Genomic DNA, 25,284 nt, shown 5'->3' on the forward strand with positions numbered 1-25,284 from the left:
TCTGGTTTGTCCTAAGCTCCCAATTCAGACCATAGGCAGCTGCTCCAGAGACTAAGCCTAGGCTGCTGATGGGAAGTCCAAACCCCTCAGTTTCCTTTGAAACTCACAAAGACATCCTTTAAACAAAATAGTGGGGAGAAAAGACCAAGGTCAGAGCAAGGCTCTTAGCCCCACCTCCAAATGATTTCTTTTCAGGAGTCTGGCTGGAGGACTTTACCCTAGGCTTCCAGATGTTCAAATCTTTGATTCCTGATTAGGTGACTGATTTTATATATTCTGAACCAAGTTGGTAAACAAAATGGATTTGTTGTCCCATCTAGTTGGAATGCTTTGATTAATTGATTCAAGAGAAATATGTCCAGGTCTTATTCATACCTTAACTCCAATCAGGATAAACATTTGGGCTAGGTGGGGTGGGCTATTTGATTTATTAACTCAATTGACATTAGCCTTACAAAATTAACAAATTTTTTAAAGAAAAAAGCCATCATCATTCATGGAAAATTAGGGGGTCTCTAGTGAATATTATGAGAACAATTTCTGTAGAACCATGGGATGTAGAAGCCAAGTTTCAAAGGGTTGAGTAGGGATTAAGGAAGTAAAGGCATTGAGGATAGACATCTTTTTCAAGAAGTTTACCAGCAAAGGGTCACAAGCAGGCACTTCTTTTAAGATTAATAAGACCTAAGTATGCTGGCAAGCAAATAAGAATGAAGGAGAAATTGCAGATACATGAAGAAGGGAGGACTGCTGGAGGAAGGTCCTAATGAAGATGGGGGGGGATGGAGTGAAGAACACAGGTAAAAAGATTAAATGCCTTAATGAAGAGCAGGGATAGGTATCCTTGTGTGCTCTTCTGTGACCAGTCAGAAGGAAAAAGTATGTGATGAAGCTGAGAAATATTGAGAAAGAAAGGAGAGATGCTGAGGGTTCACATTCAAATGGCCTTGATCTTCCTTGTGAAATAGAAGACTGGGTATACTCTATATGTATGGAGGTTAAAGAATGAGAGAGATTTCAAAGGAAGAAAATATTTGGAATACAAATCTTTGTATAGAGAATCAGATATAGAATTGATAATAGTAGAGTTAAAGAACTATCAAGTCAATTGTAAGGTCCCAGATGATATTATAGAACATACAGTTATAGAAGATGAAATCTGATTTTTTCCTACAGCTCTGGAGTAGTGTTGAAGAGAGTGGTTGGTTGTAGGCGAGTTCTTAGGTTGGATGTGATAAAAGGTTCTAAGTAGAAAATAAAACATTTATCTAATAAACTTGAGGCATATTCCTCTACAAATACCTACACCGTGATTGGGAACAATGGACACAGATGGACACATGCAACCAGATGCAAGGAATGGCAACCCATGTGGCTGGGCTATATCTATATGGGGGGCATTTATTGAAGTAAAATTATGGGGCATATGATGTAAGCCATATTCTGATGATGTACTCATCCTATAGGTATATGTTCTCTGCCGATTTCTGGTGAGATACTCACTATACACTTCAACAACGATATTGTATGAAGATATATTCTAATTGAAGTGGATATCTTCAACATAGAGAAGATCTAATTCAGCTCCAGTTGATCAATGATGGACAGAATCAGCTACACCCAGAGAAGGAACACTGGGAAAGGAGTGTAAAATGTTTACACTATTGTCTTTCTACCCAGGTTACTTATACCTTCTGAATCCAATTCTTACCGTGAAACAAGAAATTTGGTTTTACACACATATATTGTATCTAGGTTATACTGTAACACATGTAACATGTATGGGATTGCCTGTCATCTAGGGGAGGGAGTAGAAGGAGGGAGGGAAATTTTGGAAAAGTGAATACAAGGGATAATGTTGTAAAAAAAATTACCCATGCATATGTGCTGTCAAAAATTATAATTATAAAATTAATAAATTAAAAAAAGAAAAGAAATGTGAGATATCTCTCCATACATTCATCCCTACTACATATATTCTATGTGTGTATTCTCTACATGAGTTTTCTGCTATCTTCACACTTTTCATTGATGATATGAGTAACACTGGGAGAGTGTGCCTTATATTTATGGAGGAAAATGTTCTATTGTTATTTATTTTACTAGGCTATTTCATTAAAGGCCCTTAATTTGAACTAATTAAGACTGACTTTTACTAAAGTACTATATCAGTAAAAGGCTTATGAGGTCCATTTTTTGTTTCAGTTACTTTTGGAGGAATTTTTTGAGGAGGTTTAGATCTATGGATTACTTTAAATTCTGGGAAGCTTTTTCTTTCTTTTTTCTCTTTTTGCCGAGGCAATTGGGATTAAGTGACTTGCCCAGGATCACAGGAAGTCTTAGGTAGTGTTAAGTGTCTGAGGCCAGATTTGAACTCAGATTTGAACTTCCTGACTTCAGGACTGCTACCTATTCACTGTGCTACCTAGCTGCCCCTGGGAAGCTTTTTCTATGGGAGCAAGTTGCTTCCACATGGAAGACTCCCTAAAATTAGAGCTGTATCAAAATGGCATTGGGAGATAGTGAATTCTCCATCACTGAAAGTCTTTGAAATGCATTAATAAGATGTGTCTAAGGAAAAAAAAAAAATGTGTCTAGTAGAGATAAGTAATAGTCCTGATAAGATAACATCTTGAGTATTGTGGTTAATTCTGGTTAATCTCACTTTAGAAAATACAGAGACAAGCTGAAATGACCATATAATTGACTGGTTGATCCACTTATCAGGTATAGAGTGAAGATTCCTATTCTGAGTTAAACCTGCTGACTTCTAAGAGTTTATGATTTTATCAATCTTAAATACAGAATCTTAGACTCTTAAATGAAAATTATCTTAATAAACCTATAATGAAATTATATTGCACATATTGGTTACTTTTAAGTAACAACAATTGTAATTTGAATAAAGAAAAATAGTATTTTATTTTTCTCTAATTAAAATTTTAAAAAATTTGGGTTCCAAATTGACTCCCTTCCTTCTCCTTCCATAAGATAGTAAGTAATTTGATAAAGACTATACATGTGCAACTATGTAAAATGTACTTCCATATTAGTCATTTTGTGGAAGAAAAGTGTTACTCAAAAAACAAAAACAAAACAAAAAAAAACCCAACCAAAGTTTAAAAAAAAAAAGTATGTTTCAGTTTTCATTCAGATTCCATCAGTTCTTTCTCTGGAGGCAGATAGTATTTTTCATCATGAATCCTTTGGGATTGTCTTGGCTCATTATATTTCTGAAAATAGTTAAGTCTACTATTCACAGTTCTTCATGGTACAATATTGCAGTTACTGTGTTTAATGTTCTCCTGGTTTTTTTTTTTTCACTTCATCATGTATCAGTTCATATAAGGATTTTCAGTATTTTCTGAAATCGTACTGCTCATCATTTCTTATAGCATAATGATATTCCATTGCAATCATATGGCACAGAATTTTTTGAGATAGTAGAAGAAGGATGGAGATCAGATCTATCTTGTAATAGGGAACTTTCAGTGAGGAAATACCCTCATTAAACACATAACTGCAACTATTATGCAAGTTAGTCTTTTTTTTAAATAGCTTTTTATTTTTCCAAAAACATGCAAAGATAGTTTTCAACATTCACCTTTGCAAAACCTTGTATTCAAATTTTTCCCTCCCCTGATTTCCTAGATAGCAAACAATCCAATATAAATTAAATATGTTCAATTCATCTGAAAGTATTTCCATATAAATCATATAGTGCAAGAAAAATCAGATCAAAAGGGAAAAACATGAGAGAAAAAAATAAGCAAAACAAACAAACAACAAAAGGTGAAAATATTATGCTTCTTTCTGGATGCAGATGGCTCTTTCTATCACAAGTCTATTGGAATTGCCTTGAATCACCTCATTGTTGAAAAGAGCCAAATCCATCACAGTTGATCATCACATAATCTTGTTTTTGCTGTGTACAATGTTCTTTTGATTCTGCTCACTTTATTTAGCATTAGTTCATATAAGTCTCTCCAAGCTTTTCTGGAATCAGCCTGTTTGTCAATTTTTATAAAACAATAGTACTCCATTACATTCATATCCAATAAACTTATTCATCCATTTCCCAACTGATGGGCATCCGCTCAATTTCTAGTTCTTTGCCACTACAAAAAGGGCTGGTACAAACATTTTTGCACATGTGAGTTCATTTCCCTTTTATTTGCAACTTAATATGCTGGGAGTAATAAAAAATAAAGTGTCTTACTCATGATCACTATATGTGGCAGATCTTCCACCATCATTCTACCCTTTCTTTCTCTGTAACATAATGTATTAATAATTTAATTGGGGATCTAGTTGTTTCTTATTCAGAATAGATTGGCCTGGATATAACTCTACTGGATAAGATTGTCTCAGGCTAAGGGACCTTAGATCCAGATCTCCATGCTGAGGCAGCAGTTCCAGATGGCCTGAGCCCAACTCTGGGCTCTTTGCCACCAGGAACTTGGGAATGCCACTTTCTCAATGGGAGTGAATTTCACTAATCATGGACAAATGATGCCTAAAAACCAGTCATTCTGAAATGTCAGATGGGAAGCTCCAGGAAAGACTCCATGAAAAAGAGAGGCAAATACTTACAAAACAAATTCTTAGGAAGGACAGAGAATAAGAGAGTTCTTTCTCCTTGGCTGTTTGCCTCTGGCTCACTCTATGACCTTGGCCAAATACCTTAACCTTTCTGTACTTCAGCTTCCTTTACTGTAAAAAATGAACGTAAAATCCTTGTGATTCTGGGTAGTGATAAGAACATTGGTGTTGGAAGCAGAACCACTTACTGACTAGGTGACCTTGGAACCTGCTTCCTCTTTTTTTTTAATTTTCATTTATTCATTATCATATGAAAAATAATTTTGCTACCTTTCTTTTTTGTGGTTAATAGCATTTTATAACTTTCCAATTATATGTTTTGCAACTAAGTTGCAGAATAGTTGCAGGTCTGTGTTGAATGAGGGTGTTTCCTCGATGAAAGTTCCCTATTAAAACAGGTCTGATCTCCATGAATTTTGAATAGTTTTCAAAATTCATTTTTGTAAAATTTTGAGTTCCAAATTTTTCTCCTCTCATTTCCTTCACCCCTCATCAAGGCAGCTAGAGATCTTATATAGATTATACATGTACAATCATGCTAAGCATATTTTCACATCATTCCTGCTGGAAAAGAAGATTCAGAACAAAAGGGAAAAACTACAAGAAAGAGAAAACAAAAAAGTGAAAATACTATGCTTTGATCTCTATATATTCAGACTCCATGGTTCTTTCCATAGCAATTTCTTTTAGAATTGTCTTAGATCATTATGTTGCTGAAAAGAACTAAGTCTGTCGTGGTTGATCATTGAACAATGTTGCTATTACTAGGTACAATATTCTTCTGGCTTGGCTCACTTTATTTAACATCAGTTCATGTGTATCTTTCCAGGTTTTTTCTGAAATCCACCTGCTCATCATTTCTTATAGAACAAGAGTATTCCATTACATTCATATACCACGACTTATTCAATCATTTCCCAATTGATAGCTATTCCCACAATGTCCAATTCTTTATTTTGTTGTCTTTCAATGGGTTTTTTGAGGTTTGAATAAAATAAACATGAAGCTCCATATTGTTAACAAATTAATAACAACTTGTTATTGAGCAAGTAAACATGCTCAATACATGTTTAGTGATTACCTGATTTTAATCGGCGTTAATATTTACATCATATATTTGCTCGATAAAGTTGAATGTATTATATCACAATATACTGGTGTTTTTTAGTGTTGGGTCTTAGAAACGAGAAGAAATTTTTTATCTAGGTCTTAACAATACTTCCAAAGACGAAGCAGGAGCAAATACTTTCTAGTTAGTACATAGATTTTTAGTTAATAAGAGTTTATAAAATGATATCCTAGAGTCCAATCAGTTGCTAAATCCTGTTAGTAGCCAGTGGGTTATTGCTTATTGAATGAATCACTCTAACATCTTCATACCTTCAAACACTTATGATTCCCTCTGCCACTATTTTAATTCATATTACCTCTTACATGGACTATGTAATAATCCCCTAACTGTTCTCCCTATTACCCTCTTCAAATTATCTTTCACACTAACCCCCAACCTTCCTGAGGCACTGGTCTGATCATATCACCCCACTGTTTAAAAATCTTCAATAGTTCTCTGTTGCTTACCAAATAAATTTCCAAAATTCCAATTCAGTGTTCAAGATCATTCGTAATCTGGTCCCAACCTACATTTCCAACCTTATTTATACTACTTCCCCTTTTAATTTGTGCTCTGGCTGGACCAAACTATTCAGTATCCTCTGAACATAACCCATATTCTCCTGCCTCAGCTCCTAGGAACACTGTTCCCTGTATCTGGAATATTTCCTGTCTCCACAGATTGATTTTTTCTCCAATACTCAGCTCCGATGTTCCCCTCCTCACCCCCCCACTCCCAACCAAGACCGTCCTCAATTCTACTCTATTCCACTTTCCATCTCAACGTAGAATGGATTCTTCCTCATCTGGTTCACATGCTTTATGCTATATTCTATTTCTATATTCTTTCTATATTCTAATGTGTACGTTCCCTATCTGTGTCTTATCTCCCCACTAGCCTATTAGATCACTGAGAGCCTATTAGATCATTGGATTTATCTTTATTTTCTTTCTTTAGTGTGTGTGTGTGTGTGTTTTTAAGGAATTTTTCTTTTTTTTAATTTTTAAAAATTTTTTTTTAATTTTTATTTTATTTTATAATTATAACTTTTTTTTTTTGACAGTACATATGCATGGGTAATTTTTTACAACATTATCCCTTGCACTTACTTCTATTCAGATTTTTTTCCCTTCCTCCCCCAACCCCCTCCCCCATATGGCAAGCAGTCTTGTACATGTTAAATATATTACAGTATATTCTAGATACAATATATGTGTGTAGAACCGAATTTCTTCTTGCACGGGAAGAATTGGATTCAGAAGGTAAAAATAACAGTTTACACTCATTTCCCAGTGTTCCTTTTCTGGGTGTAGCTGATTCTGTCCATCATTGGTCAATTGGAATTGGATTAGCTCTTCTCTATGTTGAAGATATCCACTTCCATCAGCATACATCCTCGTACAGTATCATTGTTGAAGTGTATAATGATCTTCTGGTTCTGCTCGTTTCACTCAGCATCAGTTGATATAAGTCTCTCCAGGCCTCTCTGTATTTCTCCTGTTGGTCATTTCTTACAGATAGTGTGTGTTTTTTATAGCAGATCCTTAATAAATGTTTATTGAATAAGAGAACGAATGAATTAAATGTCCTCATACAAAACTGGTTCTTTTCAGTTTCAGTTTCGGTGAGTGTCACGAAGGTTAATGTTTCCAAGATTCTGCTAACAGAACTCTTTCCAGTCATGGGGATTTAATCTCAGGTAAGAGGCAATTTGGTCCGCGGCTTGGAGGGGAGGGCCCTTCACTGTGAGACCGCGGTCAGATAACTTCATTCCTCATCTCTGAAATAGATGACGAGCTCCTTGAGGGCAGGGACTGGGTGCTCAGCATAGTGCCCGGTACAAAGGAAGTGCATGCTGAGTGATTACTTGATTGAAATCGGCGTTAATATTTACTCGGTAAAGTTGAATGTATGATACTCTGGTGTTTTTTAGGGTTGGGTCTTAGAAACGAGAAGAAATTTTTTATCTGGGTCTTAACAGTATTTCCAAAGATGAAGCAGGAGCAAAGGAACCCGGGTACCGGGAGAGTCGGTGGAAGACAGAAATGACTTGAAACCCAGAGCGCTTCGAGCCTGATGGAGATACCGGCCGCGGAGACCGAGAGAGAGAGTGGGCGCTAAGGAGGGGATAGGGCTTCCTGGGAAGCTCGGGCGTGGAAATTAGGCGGCCGGAGCAGCAGAGCGGACCCCTGGCTCACAGTTCCCTTTAAGGAGCCGGGCAAGCTGAGAGGCCGAGCGAGCGAGCGAGAGGGAGGGGATCCAGGGGGTGGGCCGGAGACCGGAGGGAGGGGACGGGGAGCGGGCACGCCACGTGACTCCAATGCCAAGTTTCCCTGCAAGTTTGACAGAAGTTTGAATCGGGCTCGAGGGCTTTTTGCAGGCGGCGGGGCTGCGGCAGCCGGAGGGCTCCTCGAGCGGCAGCAGCAGCGCCCCCAGTACCCCAACCCGGCAAGCCTGGATCCCGGCCCGCCGACGGGTGGTCACCGGCCAAGACTGCCTGCAAGCTGCCCCGCGGGCCGCCAGCCTCCAGGTCAGCCCCAGCCCCAGCCCCCTGTCCGAGAGGCAGCTGAGCAGCGCGACCTGTCACCGCTCGGCCAGCATGTCCACGACAGAGAGCTCCGGCCGGTCTGCGGACAAGGATCCCCGGCAGCAGGTACACCTCGGCTCCGAGAGACTCTGCCCCTCTCTCGGCGTCCCTCCTCTGCCCCCTGCCCCTTTCCCTACCTCTGCCCCCTGCCTCTATTCCCTGCCTCAGTCTCTCTGTGCCCCTTGGCTCTGCCCCCTGCCTGTCTCTGTGCCCTCTGCCTCAGTCTCTCTCTGCCCCCTGCCCCTTCCTCTGTCCCCTCCCTGTCTCTGTGTCCCCTGCCCCAGTCTCTCTGTGCCCCCTGCCCCTTTCCCTACCTCTGCCCCTGCCTATCTCTATGCCCCCCTGCCTCAGTCTCTCTCTGCCCCCTGCCTGTCTCTGTGCCCCCTGCCTCAGTCTGTCTCTGCCCCCTGCCCCTGCCTCTGCCCCCTGCCTGTCTCTGTGCCCCCTGCCTCAGTCTGTCTCTGCCCCCTGCCCCTGCCTCTGCCCCCTGCCTGTCTCTGTGCCCCCTGCCTCAGTCTCTCTCTGCCCCCTGCCTGTCTCTCTGCCCCCTGCCTCAGTCTCTCTCTGCCCCCTGCCTGTCTCTCTGCCCCCTGCCCCTGCCTCTGTCCCCTGCCTGTCTCTGTGCCCCCTGCCTCAGTCTCTCTCTGCCCCCTGCCTCTGTCCGGCTCTCTGTGCCCCTGCCTTTCTGCTCCAGACTGCCTGTGCCTCTGCTTGTGGCAGCCCTCCGCGTGTCTTTCTAGCTACCTTGGTCCCTCTCCGCTCCCTGTCTGCTTTCCCTTTTTCTTTGCTGTCATTGCCCTCTGGCTATCTTGGCTTCTTTCCCCCGTCTCCTCCCTGCTCCCAGTGTTCTCCCCCCCCCAAAAAAAAAACCCTGCGCCCTCCGCCAGGCCCTGATGGCGCCCCCCGCCCGGCTTCTTGTCTCCTCAGGTGGACCGGCTCCTCTCAGGGCTGCGATGGAGGCGGCTGGAGGAGCCTCTGGGCTTCATCAAAGTTCTCCAGTGGGTGAGTGAGTCCTCATGCGTGTCTATTTCGGGAGCATGGACTGTGACGCTGTCCCGAAGTAATGCAGTCCATACTGGGGGTGAGCCATGATGGCCAGGGATTGGGGGTGGGGGGGCTGTCATTGGTGGGGGGATTGTGGAGGGCAGTGGGTGGTGACAGGTGTGGAGGGGGGGAAATGAGGGCAGGGCCAGAGTGGGCTAGGGGACTGCTTCCCAAGGACCGAGTTGCAAGACTGCAAAGGAGTGAGGCAGGCGGAGTCCGGGAGTCGGCCCTTCTATGTGCAAGGATCCCCGGCCCAGCCCGCTCACATTTCACTCGGGCGAGAGGACCTGGGTGTAACCTTTCCAGAGCTCTGATCCGGCACATACCGAGCCTCAGCCCAGAGCCCCTGGAGGGGGGTGGGAGAGAGGGAGGGCCAAGGAGCAGCCAACTCCGGCCCGAGGGCGCTGAGGGCAAAGGCGAGAAGGGGTGCTCGGGTGGGGAACGCTCTCAGGCTCCGGGACCCATGGGTCTGGGGCAGAGTGGCTACAGTGGATCGATCATCTTTTGGGTGTGATCGAAGGGAAAGAGATTCTGTCCAGTCCCTCTGGAAAGAAAGGAGTGGAATGAATGGAGAGGTGCAAGGAAGGAATTCATTTGCCTGAAAAGAGCTCTATAATTTTTAAAACGAAAAACACAGCGGGCAAAATGAGCTCCTGTACCGGGGAGCTAATTTAGGAGGGGCAGCTGTTAGAGTGGAAAGAGTTCTGATTAGGGGTGCTTCAGTCCGGAATCTGCTACTGGCTCACAGTGTGAGTTGGAGCAAAGTCATGTATAAGCTCCAGACTCAGTCTTACCAGTTATAAAAGGAATGATGGGATGATCCCTAAAGTGTCTTTCTGTCCCAACATTCTAGGATTCTAAGTAAATTCAGTTCTGCCATTGAATAATCCTAAGTCACTTTCTGGCTTTGAAGGGCAGTTTCTACATCTGAAACAAGAGGTGGTGCTGGAGGGAATTTAGAGTAAATTCTTCCAGCCCCCTCCTCTCACTTATATCATGTCATAGTTTCTGACCTCTTAGTTAGGCCTTCAAAAATTTCATTCAACTCTTTCAAATCATAAGGACTTTGGGGACCACTTAATGATTTCTAACAGGAGGAATTTGTTAGATAATCTATACACCCAGTATTATTAATTAAAATTCAAAATTTTAGGGTTCCAGTATAAATAAGCACCCAACATCAACTCAGACAGGGAGTGAGCTAACTGGGGGAAGAAAAAAGGAGGTCAAAGGATTTAAAGTTCTTAGAGCTCATAGGAGGTAAATGGTCCAGCAGAGACAACATGAAGCCAGTGATGGAATTCAGAGGACAGGCAGTATGGGTCAGGAGGGGTTATCCTCAGATATCTAAGGTCCTGAAGGGAGCCACGGGTTACACCTCTCACCTTCCTTCATGACAACCTTCCTGATCTTCCCAGAGTTCCCAAACCTGAACCAGGATACATTTTCCTGGCTTTTGCTCCTTTTTTTTTTTTAAATTTTATTTAGAATTTTTTCCCACAGTATATATGCATAAGTAATTTTTTTATAATATTTATCCCTTGTATTCATTTTTCCAAATTATCCCCCCCTTCCTCCACACCCTCCCCCTGATGACAGGCAATCCCATACATTTTACATGTGTTACAATATAACCCAGATACAATATATGTGTGTAAATACTATTTTCTTGTTGCACATTAAGTATTAGATTCCGAAGGTGTAAGTAACCTGGGTAGATAGACAGTAGTGCTAACAATTTACATTCACTTCCCAGTGTTCCTTCTCTGGGTGTAGTTGTTTCTGTCCATCATTGATCACTGGAAGTGAGTTGGATCTTCTTTATGTTGAAGATATCCACTTCCATCAGAATACATCTTCATACAGCATTGAAGTGTACAGCGATCTTCTGGTTCTGTTCATTTCACTCAGCATCAGTTGATATGTCTCTCCAAGCCTCTCTGAACTGGCTTTTGCTCCTTAAAGAGTAAGACTTCAGGGACCAGGCAGACCCAGTTCAACCTCTTGGCCTTGGTCTTGTCACCTTGATACAATCCAAGGGCTCATCTCTCTGTACTTTCACTGAAGAAGTTCATATGAGAATGATATTAATGTCGTTTTTAAGGGACTTTTGAATGATCCAGAGGTTTAGTACAATCTAAAATCTAAGTGCAGAGCATTATCACTAAATCATAGAAACAAAGCTAAGGGATATTTGAGATGAATTGTCAAAGAAGGGAGAGAAACACTGAGATTATTAGACCATAGAATTATCTCCCTTAGGGAGATTCTGAAAAAGCTTTACCTATTCTTCTCCCCTGCTGCCTTTTCCTCAATTCCAAACACACACAAGTGTTAGAGGCATTGAATGAAGTCTTACATGAGGTTGGATCCCCCCAAAGGCAGAGCAGATGCCCTGAGAGTTAAGAAGTGTCTGACTTTTATGTTTCTTGACCTCTGAGATAGGGATTATACAAAACACAGTCCCCTCCCCTCCCATTCAGGCAAATCTGGAATGCTAGTGTTTCAGCTCTGAATTCAGCCTCCTTTCCCAGGGTGGCTTTCATAGTTTGACATGTTGGCATTTTTTACTGCTGGCTGTTAGAGTTCAGGGGGGGCTTGAGTATCACCAGCCCTGAGCTTTTCTTTGTTGATGAGTTACCACAAAAACATGCAGGAACCAGTCATGCTGGTGTGGGGTGAAAGAAATTTTAGCGTGAAGGAAGACCACAGATTGTCATTTCAGTTTTGGAACTATTTCCTTTTTGAAAGAATCAAATGCTCAGTATTGGTGGGGGTGGAGAGAAAAAAGAAAACAAACTGAAAAGTTACTGAAATGGTGATTGAAAACTTTTTTTCTCCACCAAAAATCCAAGGTTCTGTTGGCCAAGAGAAAGCCTGAAATGTAAGGAATGAATGTCTCTAGACCAGAGCTCCTAGCTTAAGGGTGTAGGGTAGGAGATGATCAAAAGGTGAGAAAGAGAAACTTTTTTTTTCTTTTCTTAGGAGGGTTTCCTCAGAGAACTGCTCCCTACTTCTTTGAAACTCTCAGAGCTAACACTCTTGTCCTTCCCCCAGCTGACTCGGCATCCAGTTGTCAGGCACTCATCTTGATGTGGGTTGAATCTGTGCTGCTCTGGGAAAGAACACAGGTGTCAAATGGTCTGTCACCATTGGTTTCTTCACAAAGTGGAGTGATCCTAATAGATTTCGGGTGTCACTCCTCCATACTCACTCAATGTTACAACAAATGTAATGATGTTGTGTCATTCATATATGATGCACACATGATAACCCAGTTGATGAGCTGCATCTTTGTTGTCTTGTCCAAGTCTTTGTGACCCTGTGTGGGGTTTTCTTGGCAAAGTTACTGTCATGGTTTGTTATTTCCTTCTTCAGCTCATTTTACAAATGAGAAAACTGAGGCAGACAGGATGAAGTGCTCGAGGTCACAGAGCTAGTAAATGTCTGAGGTTGGATTTAAATTCAGGAAGAAAAGTCTGACTTTAGGCCTAGAGAAACATCCACCAGGCACCTAGCCACAGATCATAATCTGCAGCAGGCCAGTAGCTCACTGGAGGTGGGGGGGTGGGGGGAGAGGAGGAAGGCGCTGTTCTGTCTACACAATCAAAATAGGTTACTTTAAAGACATCAAGGTGTTTAAATGGGTTCCTACCAGCAGGAAGCCCTGAGCTCAAAAAGAGATTCTGCTACTGAAAAGCTGAATGATCTTGATCAAACCATTTAGCTTCTCTTTGCCTCGATTTCCTCAACAATAAAATGAAGATAACAATAATAGCCCAGAGCCGTTTTGAGGATAAAATGAGATAATATTTGTCAAGCATCTGGCAAATCTTAAAACACATAATTGTTAGCTAATATAATTACATAATTAAATCAATTAAAAGTATATAGACCAGAAAATGTCCTAGGGAAGTTTCTGTAAAAGGAAAATCCCTGGAGACCTTCAGATCTATCATGACTTGGAGGGAAATGTATTGGACTTCTTTGCCTGGGAGTCCCATATGTGTCTCAAACTCAACACTTTCAGAGTTAAATTCATTCTCTTTCTCCCAAATCCACACCTCCTAACTTCCCCAATTTCTGTTGAAGGAAAAAAAAATCATCTTCCCAGTTATCCAGTTTTGAAACCTAGTAGTAGTCATCCTCCACTCCACTCCAGACTCTCCCTCACCTTCACAATGCCAATCAACTGCCAGTCTGGATAATCTCCTCAGCATCTCTCTCATCTTCCCTTTTTCTTTATTTATATCACAACTGCTCTAAGCCAGGCCCTCATTACTCTTCCCTAGACTATTGCAGTAGTTTCCTAATTGATCTTCTCCAATCCATGCTCCTTGGCTCCTTGGTTCCTTAATCCCTTTGAAAGAAAATATGGACAGCCCCTTGGGCATTCAAGATCCTTCCCAGTCTGGCTTTAGCTGATCTTTCCAAGCCAGTTATATATTATCCCCCCTCATTTATCCTACATTCCAGCCAAAATGGCCTACTTTCAATTTCCCAGATATGATATTCCAATTCCTTTCCCCATACCACTTCACAGCCTGTGAATGTTCTTTCATTCCTAAAATGTTCTCTCATCTCTCCTCCACTTGAAATCCCCAGTTTTCTTCCAGGCTCAGCATCAGTTTCAGTTCTTTCCAGAAGCCTTTCCTAACCCCTCCAGTTATTAATGCGCCCCTCTTCCCTTCCCACTGATCAGTTAGTATTTGTTATACATATGTTTTGTACTTATTTCTATATGAACATCCAACAGAATATCGGCTCCTTGTCAGTAAGGACCGTCTCCCTTTTGAATTTAGATACAAAGCTCCTAGCACAAGCCTGGCATATAACACCTAACAGATGCCTGTTGATTGATTTATGTTGGAAAAGGTCATCTCCCCACCATATTTCACTGAAGTGTCTTCTACAATGGGCCTCTTTTTGCCCCCATCCTGTCCATGTCACCTAGCACCTAGACATCATTATCACAAATAGCATTCTTACTGCTTCATCTTGAACAAATCAACAAAATCAAAATGTCAGGATAAAAATGGATTGGAACTGTTGTGAAGGGGGAGTTTAAGAAGAGGTTACTTAACTTCCTGGTGTTCGGATTAAAAGCATATGATTCATTTCCCCAGGATTAATAATACCTCAGTGCAATGGAAACATTAGAGCATGAATGGGATTTTTCATCCTCAAGCCTGAAGATCAATCTCATCTCTTTTCAAATGGAATGGGAAGGGAGGAATAGTAGGGAAGAAAAGAAATAAGCACTTATTAAACGCTTACTATGAACCAGCTGGATGCTAAGCATATGCACAATAACATTTCATTTGATCCTCACCTCAACCGTGTATGTATTGTGATCCCCATTTTATTTTCTCTCTGAAACAGATTTATAGGAAGAAGAAGCTGAAGGTTTGTTTACCACAAGCACCCTAAATCCATGAGTCTAGTTCCCCTGGGATGGGAAGGCAGCACAAACCACAAAGCTAGGAAATGCTACCTCCTCTTGGGGCTCCCTGACTGACCTCCCCTTCCTGGAATCCCTGACTAGAGAGCAGCAATCCTCCTTTCAGGCTAATTGCTTAATCTTGTTAATGCCTCACTCCCTGGTCACTGGCGGTTTCCATTCTGTTCTACCGGGCCTTAGAGAGTGAGAGATAGGACTTGTCACTAAATTCTCCCCAAGGCCCACAATCTTCTCTGATAAATAACCATACCGGAGCATGTGGCTCCCATAGAGGATACTTAGGTTTACTTTTTTTTTTTTTTTAATTTGGTTAATAGATTCAACTGTGGATTACAGCTGGATGGAACAGTGGATAGAGAACACTGGTTCTGAAGTCAGGAAGTCATAAGTTCAAATATAGCCTCAGCCACAGCTGGGTGACTCTGGGCAATTTATTTAATCTCTGTTTGTCTTAGTTTCTCATCTGAAAAGTGGGGATAAAATTAGAAACTACTACCCAGGGTTTTTTTTTTTTGAGGCTCAAATGAAATATTTGTAAACAACTTAGCACAGTGCCTGAAACATAGTAAACACTATGTAAATATTATTGATATTATTTTAAAATGATATTTTTCCCAATTACATGAAAAGATAATTTTTAACAATCACTTTACAAAACTTCGTTCCACATCCTTCTTGAGACAGTAAGCAATTTTATGTAGATTATATATGTGTAATCATAGTAATACTATTATTCCTTTTCAAAATACCAGAATAGAATATATTTAGCACCATATTTACTCTGTGAATACTTTAATCTGATTTAGAAGACATTTTAGAAGGTATAGGAGCTCATTATTATTATTATTATCATTGTAATTATCATTACAAATATCAATTATTATCTACCACCATGAATATCCTGAGTCAGAGAGAATTTAAGTTAGTAGATTGTAAGATATAAGAATATTTAGTGCAACAAATTGGCTATATTCACTTCCTCAAACCTTTAGGTAACTAATTACTGTGTGTTATAGAACAAAAGTCCCTTATAGGACATAGATGTGTCTAGTTCCAAAAACCATGAACTACGAGAAGTAAAATACAAAGAGGGGTCAGAAAGTTAGAGAGATGAAGAAAGGGCTAAATCTTTCCAGGAAAGGCTAATTGAAATAAAGATGCATTTTTCCCATCCAAGTTCATAAAGTCCTTGAAATATATTAATGGATGCTATGGTCTACGGATCCCCGGTTAAGAAGCCCTCCTGTGGAGAATAGTGGGCACCTAGTCTCATCAGGAGGAAATGAGGAAGTTTATACTTTTACGTATGGACAGTAGATATTTGGGGGTTCAGACTGTGATCTCATCGGTAAGTTTGGGAACTTGGCAATTTGTCACAGCATTGAGAGGTCAAACAACTTGTGTAATGTCACAAAGTGAGCCTGAGTGAGGCAGGTAACACTTTTCCACTTCCTCTATCCTATATCAGGCTGCCTCTCAAATAAAGTGGAAGGACTTTTAGGGAGTGAAAACTGGTAACTATTGGAGGGGGTAATGGATGGAGGTAGTGCGCTCTCTTAAACAAAACGTGTAAAAAAAAAGAAAAAGAAAACAAAAAATGAGATACATCCCTATATGGACCTAACTGGCTCATAAGACTGAGACTTTAAGGATTCAATCCCTTCTAACTTTTAGATGTGATTGGGTGTAATGGGACAGAAGATCACCAGAGGGCAGCGTGGAGCCTTTACCCGATGTAAGCAAAGAGAGAAGCCTTTAGAATGGTCAAAGTACAATTGTGGAAGTGTTCGAACTGCTCATTTTGGCAGGTCCAAACAGATGGGATTTCCCAAATCCAAGAGGCTCCTTCGGGAATAGAAGCCGGGGTTTTTGACCCCTGATCCGGGTTTTTCCTCCCATTAGGTCACCCCTCTCCAACCTGTATTCTATAAAACCAAGAAAAGATGGGAATAAGAAAGTCAGGGGGCGTTGGGGGAGAGAATCAGTCTTAATGATCTTTTAACTGCTAAATTGTTAACTATGAATATGTGCAAATATAAAAATACTTACTGTATTCACTGATGTGCAGCAGTTTTTTGCTTCAAAAATAGGTTGAATTTTCTCTATTTTATTCCAAAATTTCCCATATGATAGGATATTTCCGATGTGAGCCATAGGTTCCATTGTTATATTTCAAACACTGAAGAACTCTGAACAAATGAGTTTAGGAACTCTATAATTCTATCATTAAGCCTGTGTTTTGGGTAGCTTAGGGAAGGATTTTGGGCAACTGGGGGTACAATGGAGAGAGGGCTGGGTCTTGGATCAGGAAGACTGATCTTCATGAGTTCAAATCTGGCCTTAGATACTCACTAGATGTGTGACCCTAGACAAGTCACTTAACCCTGTTTGTCTCAGTTTCTTCATTTGTAACATGAGATGGAGAAGGAAACAGCAAACCTCTCCAGTGTCTTTGTCAAGAAAACCCCAAATGGGGCCAGGAAGAGTAAGAGGATTGAAAAACAAAACTGACAATGGCCAGGGATTCAAATGGTTTTTTTTAGCCCACCAGGTGGTTACAATTTATAACACCTGGGCATAGAAGAGCCAGTAGAGGAAGGTACAGATCATGAATAACAAACACTAAAAAGATATGTCGGTTGATAAAAATAAATTCTTATATTATATATGAGCCAAGTGTAGGCTTTAAGAGGAAAATTGATAATAACTGATTAGTACCAACTGCTGGCCTCCTTCTCTAACTAGACTCTAGTTACTCAAGTACCCTTCTCCCTAGCTGGAAGTTTGAAAGTGTCAGAAAGAGGAAGCCCCTTGGGAACTTGCATCCTATTGCACCTCCCTACTGCAACAGTCCCAAAAAAGGGGAGGAAAAGAGCTGGGGAAACTAAGTAAACTAAAGAGAAAAAGAGAATTCAAGTTATTCTGTTGTTTCACTGGGCTTTTACTGTAGGAAATGATAGCTAACAGATAAGACGGGGGAGTTCTGAAATGCAATGGAGAAAAAGCAGAGGTTGAGAAACTAAGAGGAAGGAGGTTTACTATACTGTGAGCCAAGTTACTTTGCCACAGCAAGGCTAAAGCTTTCCCTGGAAGGACATCTGTCAGAGTAGAAAAGGAGCAGGGGGTCACACTTCCAGTGTTTGACTCGACTAAGTCCTGTTTCACTGACAATTTCTCCACTTCCTTCTGCTTTCTTCTCCCCTCACCCTGCCATGTTGCCTTTGTCAACAGCACCATACTAGATAGACAAGAAATAAATAGGAAACGATCTTTTTTTTTTTTTTTTTTAGTTGCTATAGCAGAAAAGTCACCTCTTGCTGAGAGTCACCTCTTACTTGATTTGGAAATACAATTCTAAAAGTTCATCTGGTTCTCTTGGGTCTTTAACCTTCTACCCAAAGGGTACTACTGTGACTTGGAGAAGTTCTGTGGCTGAACCAACATCTTGTGAAAGATGTCAGTGATTCTCACAAGAATAGAGAATGCCTATGAGCTGTCCTGGGTCTTCCTGTTGGAAAGGAGAGAATTTTCCTTGAAACCATCCCCTCCCAAACACAACTTCATTCTAATTTTATTTATATGGCAGAATTATTTGCAAAATTTGTCACGTATCTACCATCAGCACAGCACCTTGAGAAACTTCCGTTCTAAGAGATGACTTCCCCTTCTCTCACCCCATCCGCACTCACATACGGTCTGGTGTCTGACCTTCAACTCTCTGTCACTCTAGTCTGGGGAGTCATAGAGCTGGAAGAATTGGAAGGGACCTAATTCATTTCTCTCATTTTATAGAGAAGGAAAACAGGCCTCTGCAAGTCAAATGACTTGCCCAAATTCATACAGAGAATAGGTGGCAGAAAGGATTGGAACTCGGTTCCTCTGGCTCCAAGTGCAGAACTCTTTTCACAGTGTTTCTTCTGGAAAGCAGGAAAGCTTTGGGATCAAGTGGGTGCAGTTCTACAGTCTCTTCAATAGGCCTTTCTTCCCCACTTTGCCCCTTTCCAGCTCTTTGCTATTTTCGCCTTCGGGTGTTGCGGATCCTACAGCGGGGAGACAGGAGCAACAGTGCAATGCAACAACGAAGCCAAGGAAGTGAGCTCCATCCTTGTTTTATTCGGCTATCCCTTCAGGTAAGCGGGTGCCCATTGCCACCAGAGTGGTCCTCCTCTCCCAGGTGCTGTCAGCCCCTCTGTGGTGGACAGATGAGGAAAGAGGTAAGCAACATGAGATTAAGAGGACCTTGGTGATCATTTTAGGCACGGATTTTTTGTGTGTGTGTCCCAGCCTCCCTCTGGGGGAGCCTATGGAAGTCTTCTCAGAACTATATCTTTAAATGCACAAAATACAATGCATATTATTACTAAGGAAACAAATTCTATTAAAACACAGTAAACAATACTATTGTAAAAGTCAAATCCACAGACTGTTTGAAATTAATCCCAAAGTGAATTTGGCTTTGGATTGTAACTGAGTTGTACTTGAAAGGGATTGAACTTGAAAGGGATTTCTAACCATTTACAGCTTCATGGTTTTCTTACTTGACAGACAGAGACACTACTGTGTGGGTGAACTCATAATGGAAAGGATGAGTCCAGTACCAAGATGCTGACACCAGCTCCTTCCTAAAGGCTATGAAATGTCTTTTAGGAGAAAAAAAGATGACTAGACTGATAAACATGGGTGCCTTCTGCTCATTTCCTTAGTATTTTCTCTTGGATAATTTTGATAAGGCAATTGGGCAATGAAATGGATTTGGAATCAGGAAAACCTGAGTTCAAATCTTGCCACTTACCAGCAGTGGGACCCAGTGGCAAATGACATGACCTCTCTATCTGCCTCAGTTTCCTTATTTATAAAATAAAGGAGTTGGTCTCTAACATATAGGATTATGTGAATGTGGGCTGACAATAGACCAGGCATCTGTCCTCTAAAAACCAGTTTAGGTCATCACCATAGGGTTGACCACCTGATGATATATACTTGACTATAGCAACTCACAAAAATTTGTGACTTGGTCACAGAAGAGTTGCAGTCCTCACTGGAGAAGGATGTGTTCACATCGATGCAATCAAATATTCCCAAAAGTCTTGAAGTATATGAACATACTACATATACTGTGATCTGTGCACACATGTTTTTCATAATGTTTGTAAAGCACTTTGCACACTTTAAAATGCCAGCCATTATTATTCAGATCAGACATTTAGAACTAGAAAAACTTTACAATCTAGTGGAAGAGAGCTTGCCTTACAACTAAGAGGAGTTGGATTCAAGCCCCACATTTGACCCCTTCTGAGGATGGGACCTGGTCAGATCTCTATTTCTCAATGCTTTGGGAATTTTTTCTAAGACTCTCAAGTGATAGAAAAGGGACTGGCCTGCATTGGCAGATTTCTTCATTCAGGAGTTAATTTTGATAATAGATCCAGTTTTATCACTGGGTATATATTTATATATCCATACACACATTTATAGAGCTATACACACAGAAAGGAAGAAAGGAGGAAAGAAAGGAAGGAAGGAAGGAAGGAAGGAAGGAAGGAAGGAAGGAAAAAAGGAAGGAAGGAAAGAAGGAAGGAAGGAAAGAAGGAAGGAAGGAAGGAAGGAAGGAAGAAAAAAGAAAGAAAGAGGAAAGGAAGGAGGGAGGAAAGAAAAAAGGGAGGAAGGAAGGAAAGAACGAAGGAAGGAAGGAAAATAGATCAATAGATAGGCAAATAAGCAGAAAGATAGACATATAGGTAGGCAGACAAAAATAGATAGCTAGATAGAGAGCAGATCCCTAGATAGGTGAGCAGATAGGTAGATAGATGGGCAGATCAATGGATTGATAGAGGGATGAAAAGATGAAAAGATGGGTGACATACTTAAAACAGGGCTTTAGGTAATAAAGACAGTGGAGTGGAAACAATGCTGAGGGTGTACAATGATAGTCTCTCTGTTTGAATCCCAGCCCTGCAACTTAATACCTGGGTCCCTTCATTCTTCTGAACGCTAGTTTCCTCATGTCTAAAATGAGAAGGAAGGACTAGAGGATTTCTAATTCTCAGTCTATGATCCTAAGAATTAGCATCAAGTGTTGATTGGGCATAAATGCCATTTGGAATCAAGTAGGGGGAGGGAGAGAGACAACAAGCCAGAGGATAATATGATAATAGTTCTAGGAAAGGACTATGAAGGCCATTTAGCTCAATATCTTTCATTTTACAGATGACCCCAGATAACCTAGGAAGGTTAAATAACTTTGTCAAGATTGCACAGATAGCATCAGAGGCAGAATAAAGGCCTTTGGGATCAAGTATGGACAGAAGCAGCAAGACAGAGGGGAGAGGGCCAGCCTTGGAGGCAGGAAGATCTGAGTTCAAGTCCAACCTCTGACCCAACCTGGTTATGTGACCATGTTTAGGCAAGTCATTTAACCTAGTGGTACTGAGGCCATAAACTACAAGTTAATTGCTGATCTAAATCAGTTGAGTGAGTTTCAACATTTCCACATCAATGAAGTCATCATGAACCACTAACAAAAAAAAAAAAAATTGAATGGACCAATGGATGTAAGAACGTACATATTTATGAACAAGCAAATGGATATACAAATAAAAGAAGGAAAAACATAGGGGGAGCTGCTTAGATTTCTCCAAACCTCCACCTTATTTTGCCCGTGGAATGGAGAATTTTGTAGGTAACTAGATCACTACCATACAGCATGTTGCTTCTTGGGAGGGAGGTAGAGAAGTGTTGGACTCTATATCAGGGAGGTAAGGGGGAGGTGTGGAGAAAGAAAATAGAAAGGTTCCATAAGACAAGCTTCCAAACCCTTCCAGAATTCCCCCATATTTGATCCTCCAAAAGGGAATTTCCCTTGGACCCGACTAGACATTCTAGACAATTCCTTTTTTTTTTTTTTTTCCTACTCCAAGCTGTGTTAATTCTATTTTTAAATTGGCTACGGGTTGCTACTCTCTTTGAGTCTCAGTTTTCCTAACGACACAATGGGGAGAATCAAATGGATGGGCTTTCTAACTAGGCTGCCAGAAATAGCTATTGACAGTAGGAAATGCTTTTGCCAACCTAAAGAACCTTAGCAGCAGTGAATGAGATGAGCATCCCATCCTCTGGCTGTCATAGTGAGGGCCAGGGAGCAGCCTAGAGCCGTGAGTGGGGGGTCATGGGCACAGGGAGGGGGTTCACTTTCTAAGGTTTTGTAAGCTGGACATTGGGGATGAGAAGGTTCTGGTTGAGGATCTGCCCTTCCTAGTCACCCCCTACGTCTGGTGAAGAGATTTTGTTATGGTCCTGCTCTGGCCACAAGGTTTTCAGAGAATCAGCTCCCACCCACATGCCCATGCTGGCACCAGGCTGGCGTCTGGGCCCGGCAGCTCTCTGATGGCTGGCTCCCTTGGGCTCAGGGCTTTCTCTCCTTCCACTGGGCAGGTTGACCCGGGTCCAGTATGAAATGCCCCTCTGTGACGAAGAGTCCGGCTCCAAGACCATGAGCCTCATGGGAGACTTTTCAGCCCCTGCCGAGTTCTTTGTGACCCTGGGGATCTTCTCCTTCTTCTACGCCATGGCTGCTCTGATTCTTTACCTCCGGTTCCACAACCTGTACACTAAGAACAAGCGCTTTCCCCTGGTGGTAAGTGAATGGGGTTGGAGGCACAGGGGAGAAGGGCCAAGGAAATGCAGAGCGATAGGGAAAAGTGATGTGCTGGGGCTCCCCTGCAGCCTGGGACCTTGAGTTGAGTCACCTGGTACCATACTAGCCTCCTTGCAGTAGTAAACAGGGACGGAGTCCTCTGTCTATCCGCTTGCCATCTCCTCCCCTTTTTTCTCCCCTGCTCTGGCTGGAACCATCCCAGAGAGGGGCGTCTCTGGGCTGCTGTGCTCCCTGTCTACCTCACTGTGGCAGAGCACTCCGTAGCTGTTGGGAGCAAAGGAGAGCCCAGAAAAGGGGGGGGAGTAACCTAGGCAACCTCAGGGTTGCACATGGCTCCTCATAGTGAGAGTCAGGACAGGGCTTTGGGCTGGAGCTGTCTCAGGGGCCCTCCTGGCAGAGTGGGCTGACAACCTTGGGATCCTAGGGAATAGCCAGGGACTGGAGTCCCCCGGGGAAGAAGCTCCCTTTGGACGGCATGCCCAGGAAGACTCAGGCTTGCGGGACTTTAGGTCTTCCTCCTGGAGTCAGGAGCCACAGCCTGACTGCTTTTGCACCACTCCCCCTTATCCCTCCACAGTCTAGCTGAGTCATGGAGAAGGTGGGAGAGGAGTGTCAGCCCTCTGAGCAGTCTTCTCTGTCCCTTTAGGACTTCTGTGTGACGGTCTCCTTCACCTTCTTCTGGTTGGTGGCGGCGGCAGCATGGGGCAAGGGCCTGACGGACGTGAAGGGAGCCACCCGGCCTTCTAGTCTGATTGCCGCCATGTCCGTGTGCCACGAGGGGGAGGTTGCCTGCAGCGCTGGGGCCACCCCCTCCATGGGGCTCGCCAACATCTCTGTGGTAAGAATCCCTGTCACCGGGGAGGGTGCTCTGTCCACAGTGACCCCAGGCTCATTCTGACCCACGAATGCACTTGTCCAGGGGACATGGAGCACTCCCTCAAAAACCTGGCTCCTGCTTCGGCCCCTGGCCCACCTCTTCTCCCCTCTCCTCAGTCAATGCCATCTTTCCCTAGTGATTTGGAAGGTTAGAATAACTAGCCTGCTGGTGGCTCCCTGGGAAGCACTGCCTTTCCTGGCACCAGGCACAGAGCCCCATAGAGAAGGGCCAAGTCGAGGGGACAGAGGATGGGGACGGGCTATAGGTTTAACCTCATTTCCTCCCTTCTCTCTGCCTCCAGAGTTTTGCTAGCCACCTCCCACTCCTCTGGGTTTATAGGTGTGTATGTATATGTGTGAGTCAGAAGGAGAATCTAATCAAGCAGAGCTGGGAACAGGGAAGGAGGCTGGAGAATGGCTGGAAGGGGCAGATTCCTCAGGAGAGGAGGCAAAGGGGACGGCAGTGTGGAGTCTGGCAGGTACTGCTCTGCCACCTGGGAAACAGCCCTCCTATCCCCCAGCCTGGATGGGGGGGTTGCACAAAGGTGCCAGAACCCTTTAAGCCTGGGTCTGGTCTGGGGCCTGAGCTGGGCCTGGGTCCTGGCTGAGGATCTGGGAGACAGTCACTGAGGGGAGGGAACTGTCCTGAGTTGCACAGGCCACCGATTCTACAGCTGAATAGAAATGGTGACAGACATTGGCCATGCAAAGCTCCTTCAAGTCCAGCACAAAGGCTTCTCTGACGCTGGGCCAATTAACCCCCTCTTCATTATTCTCTATCACCCAGGGAGCCCGCTCTTCCCGAGAGCGAGCTACTCACTGGACATATGTTGGCTATAGATCTGAATACACACTGTATGGAGCCTTTCAGACCGCTAGGGTACCATTAGCATGATGGTGACAGCTCCCCTGCCCTTGGATCCTTCACCTCGGCCACCATCTCTTGCTTTCTGCCTCTGACTTTCCACCCCTTTGTGTGCTTCTGTCCTGCGTTCTTGGGCACTGCCACAGGCGCCTGGGCGCTCCCAGGGGCTTCCCACTTTGGAGTCCCTCCCACTGCCTCAGCTGCAGCCTCTGACCATCCCTGGATGGACACCCAGGCATCGGAGCCGCTGCACCAATGCGGGCACGCATAGCCTTGCCCACCATGCCCCGAGGCACGCACTGGGTTTGGGACGGGCCGGGAGCTGTGCGTTCCTCTGCTTACTCACTCTCCCTGCTGTCATTGCAGCTCTTTGGTTTCATCAACTTCTTCCTGTGGGCCGGGAACTGTTGGTTTGTATTCAAGGAGACCCCGTGGCATGGGCAAGGCCAGGCCCAGGACCAGGGTGCCAGCCAGGAGAGTGCAGCTGAGCAGGGCGCTGTGGAGAAGCAGTAATTAGCCTTCTGCCCTCTCCTGCCCACCTCCCGACGGACAGCACCTCCTCCCCCGGCTTCTTCGGCTTCCTTCCAGGACTTCCCTACTCTTACACCTCTCCCCTCCTTGCTGATTCTTCTGGGCTAAGTGCTTGGGGACAAAGGATGGGCCGGCGCCCCAACTCTCTCCTGGGGGCAGTCGTCCCTCTGACTCTCCATCTCTCCCCCTCTGTTCACAGGCAGGGTCCCAGGCTGGGCAGGAACTCAGCTCTGTCTTCTGCCTGGCCCGGTGGTCCTTCTCATCTCCGAGCTGAATCTGAGGACCAGGTCCTGTTGAACAGGGGCAGGTGGGAGGACAGGGAGGGGCCCACAGCAACACTAAGGCCTGTTCCCCTCAGCATCTTCCGGGAATGGCCCAGCCTAGCTCCAATAAGGAAGGGTTGGGGGGAGGAGAAAGGTATAGGAGAGGTGCTGGATGGTGGATTCTCCCTCAGATGCAAGGGCCTGGCAGTGATTTGTCTGCCTTTTATCAGCTGTGGAGGGCCAGATTCTCCGTGTCCCCTATATCAAACAAGGTTCCCGGTATTTCCATC

At 43.3% G+C, this 25,284-nt stretch overlaps 1 protein-coding gene across 2 annotated transcripts; it reads left to right on the top strand.

Annotated features, from left to right (window-relative positions):
- The first annotated feature begins 8,029 nt into the window (after positions 1-8,029).
- Positions 8,030-25,282, top strand: SYPL2 (synaptophysin like 2). Of its 2 annotated transcripts, XM_074262907.1 has the most exons (7): positions 8,030-8,366; positions 9,228-9,302; positions 18,811-18,935; positions 22,237-22,438; positions 23,106-23,297; positions 23,638-23,814; positions 24,567-25,282. In XM_074262907.1, exons 1-7 carry the CDS (start codon positions 8,313-8,315, stop codon positions 24,711-24,713), a joined length of 972 nt encoding a protein of 323 aa, XP_074119008.1. In that variant the 5' UTR covers positions 8,030-8,312; the 3' UTR covers positions 24,714-25,282. The 2 variants fall into 2 exon arrangements, with proteins under 2 accessions (XP_074119008.1, XP_074119009.1); XM_074262908.1 differs by lacking the exon at positions 23,638-23,814 and having other exon boundaries at positions 8,035-8,366.
- Positions 25,283-25,284: the final 2 nt, after the last annotated feature.

The sequence above is a fragment of the Sminthopsis crassicaudata genome, chromosome 4, assembly GCF_048593235.1.
Source record: "Sminthopsis crassicaudata isolate SCR6 chromosome 4, ASM4859323v1, whole genome shotgun sequence".
Taxonomy (NCBI): domain Eukaryota; kingdom Metazoa; phylum Chordata; class Mammalia; order Dasyuromorphia; family Dasyuridae; genus Sminthopsis; species Sminthopsis crassicaudata.

What these genes read in the sequence shown, in the direction of transcription:
- SYPL2 (XM_074262907.1), top strand. Translation starts at nt 8,313, where the DNA reads ATGTCCACGACAGAGAGCTCCGGCCGGTCTGCGGACAAGGATCCCCGG. An exon ending in TTATTCGGCTATCCCTTCAG is followed by an intron (nt 18,936 to 22,236) that starts GTAAGCGGGTGC and finishes TCCACTGGGCAG; the next exon opens with GTTGACCCGGGTCCAGTATG. An exon ending in GGCAGTGTGGAGTCTGGCAG is followed by an intron (nt 23,815 to 24,566) that starts GTACTGCTCTGC and finishes CTGTCATTGCAG; the next exon opens with CTCTTTGGTTTCATCAACTT.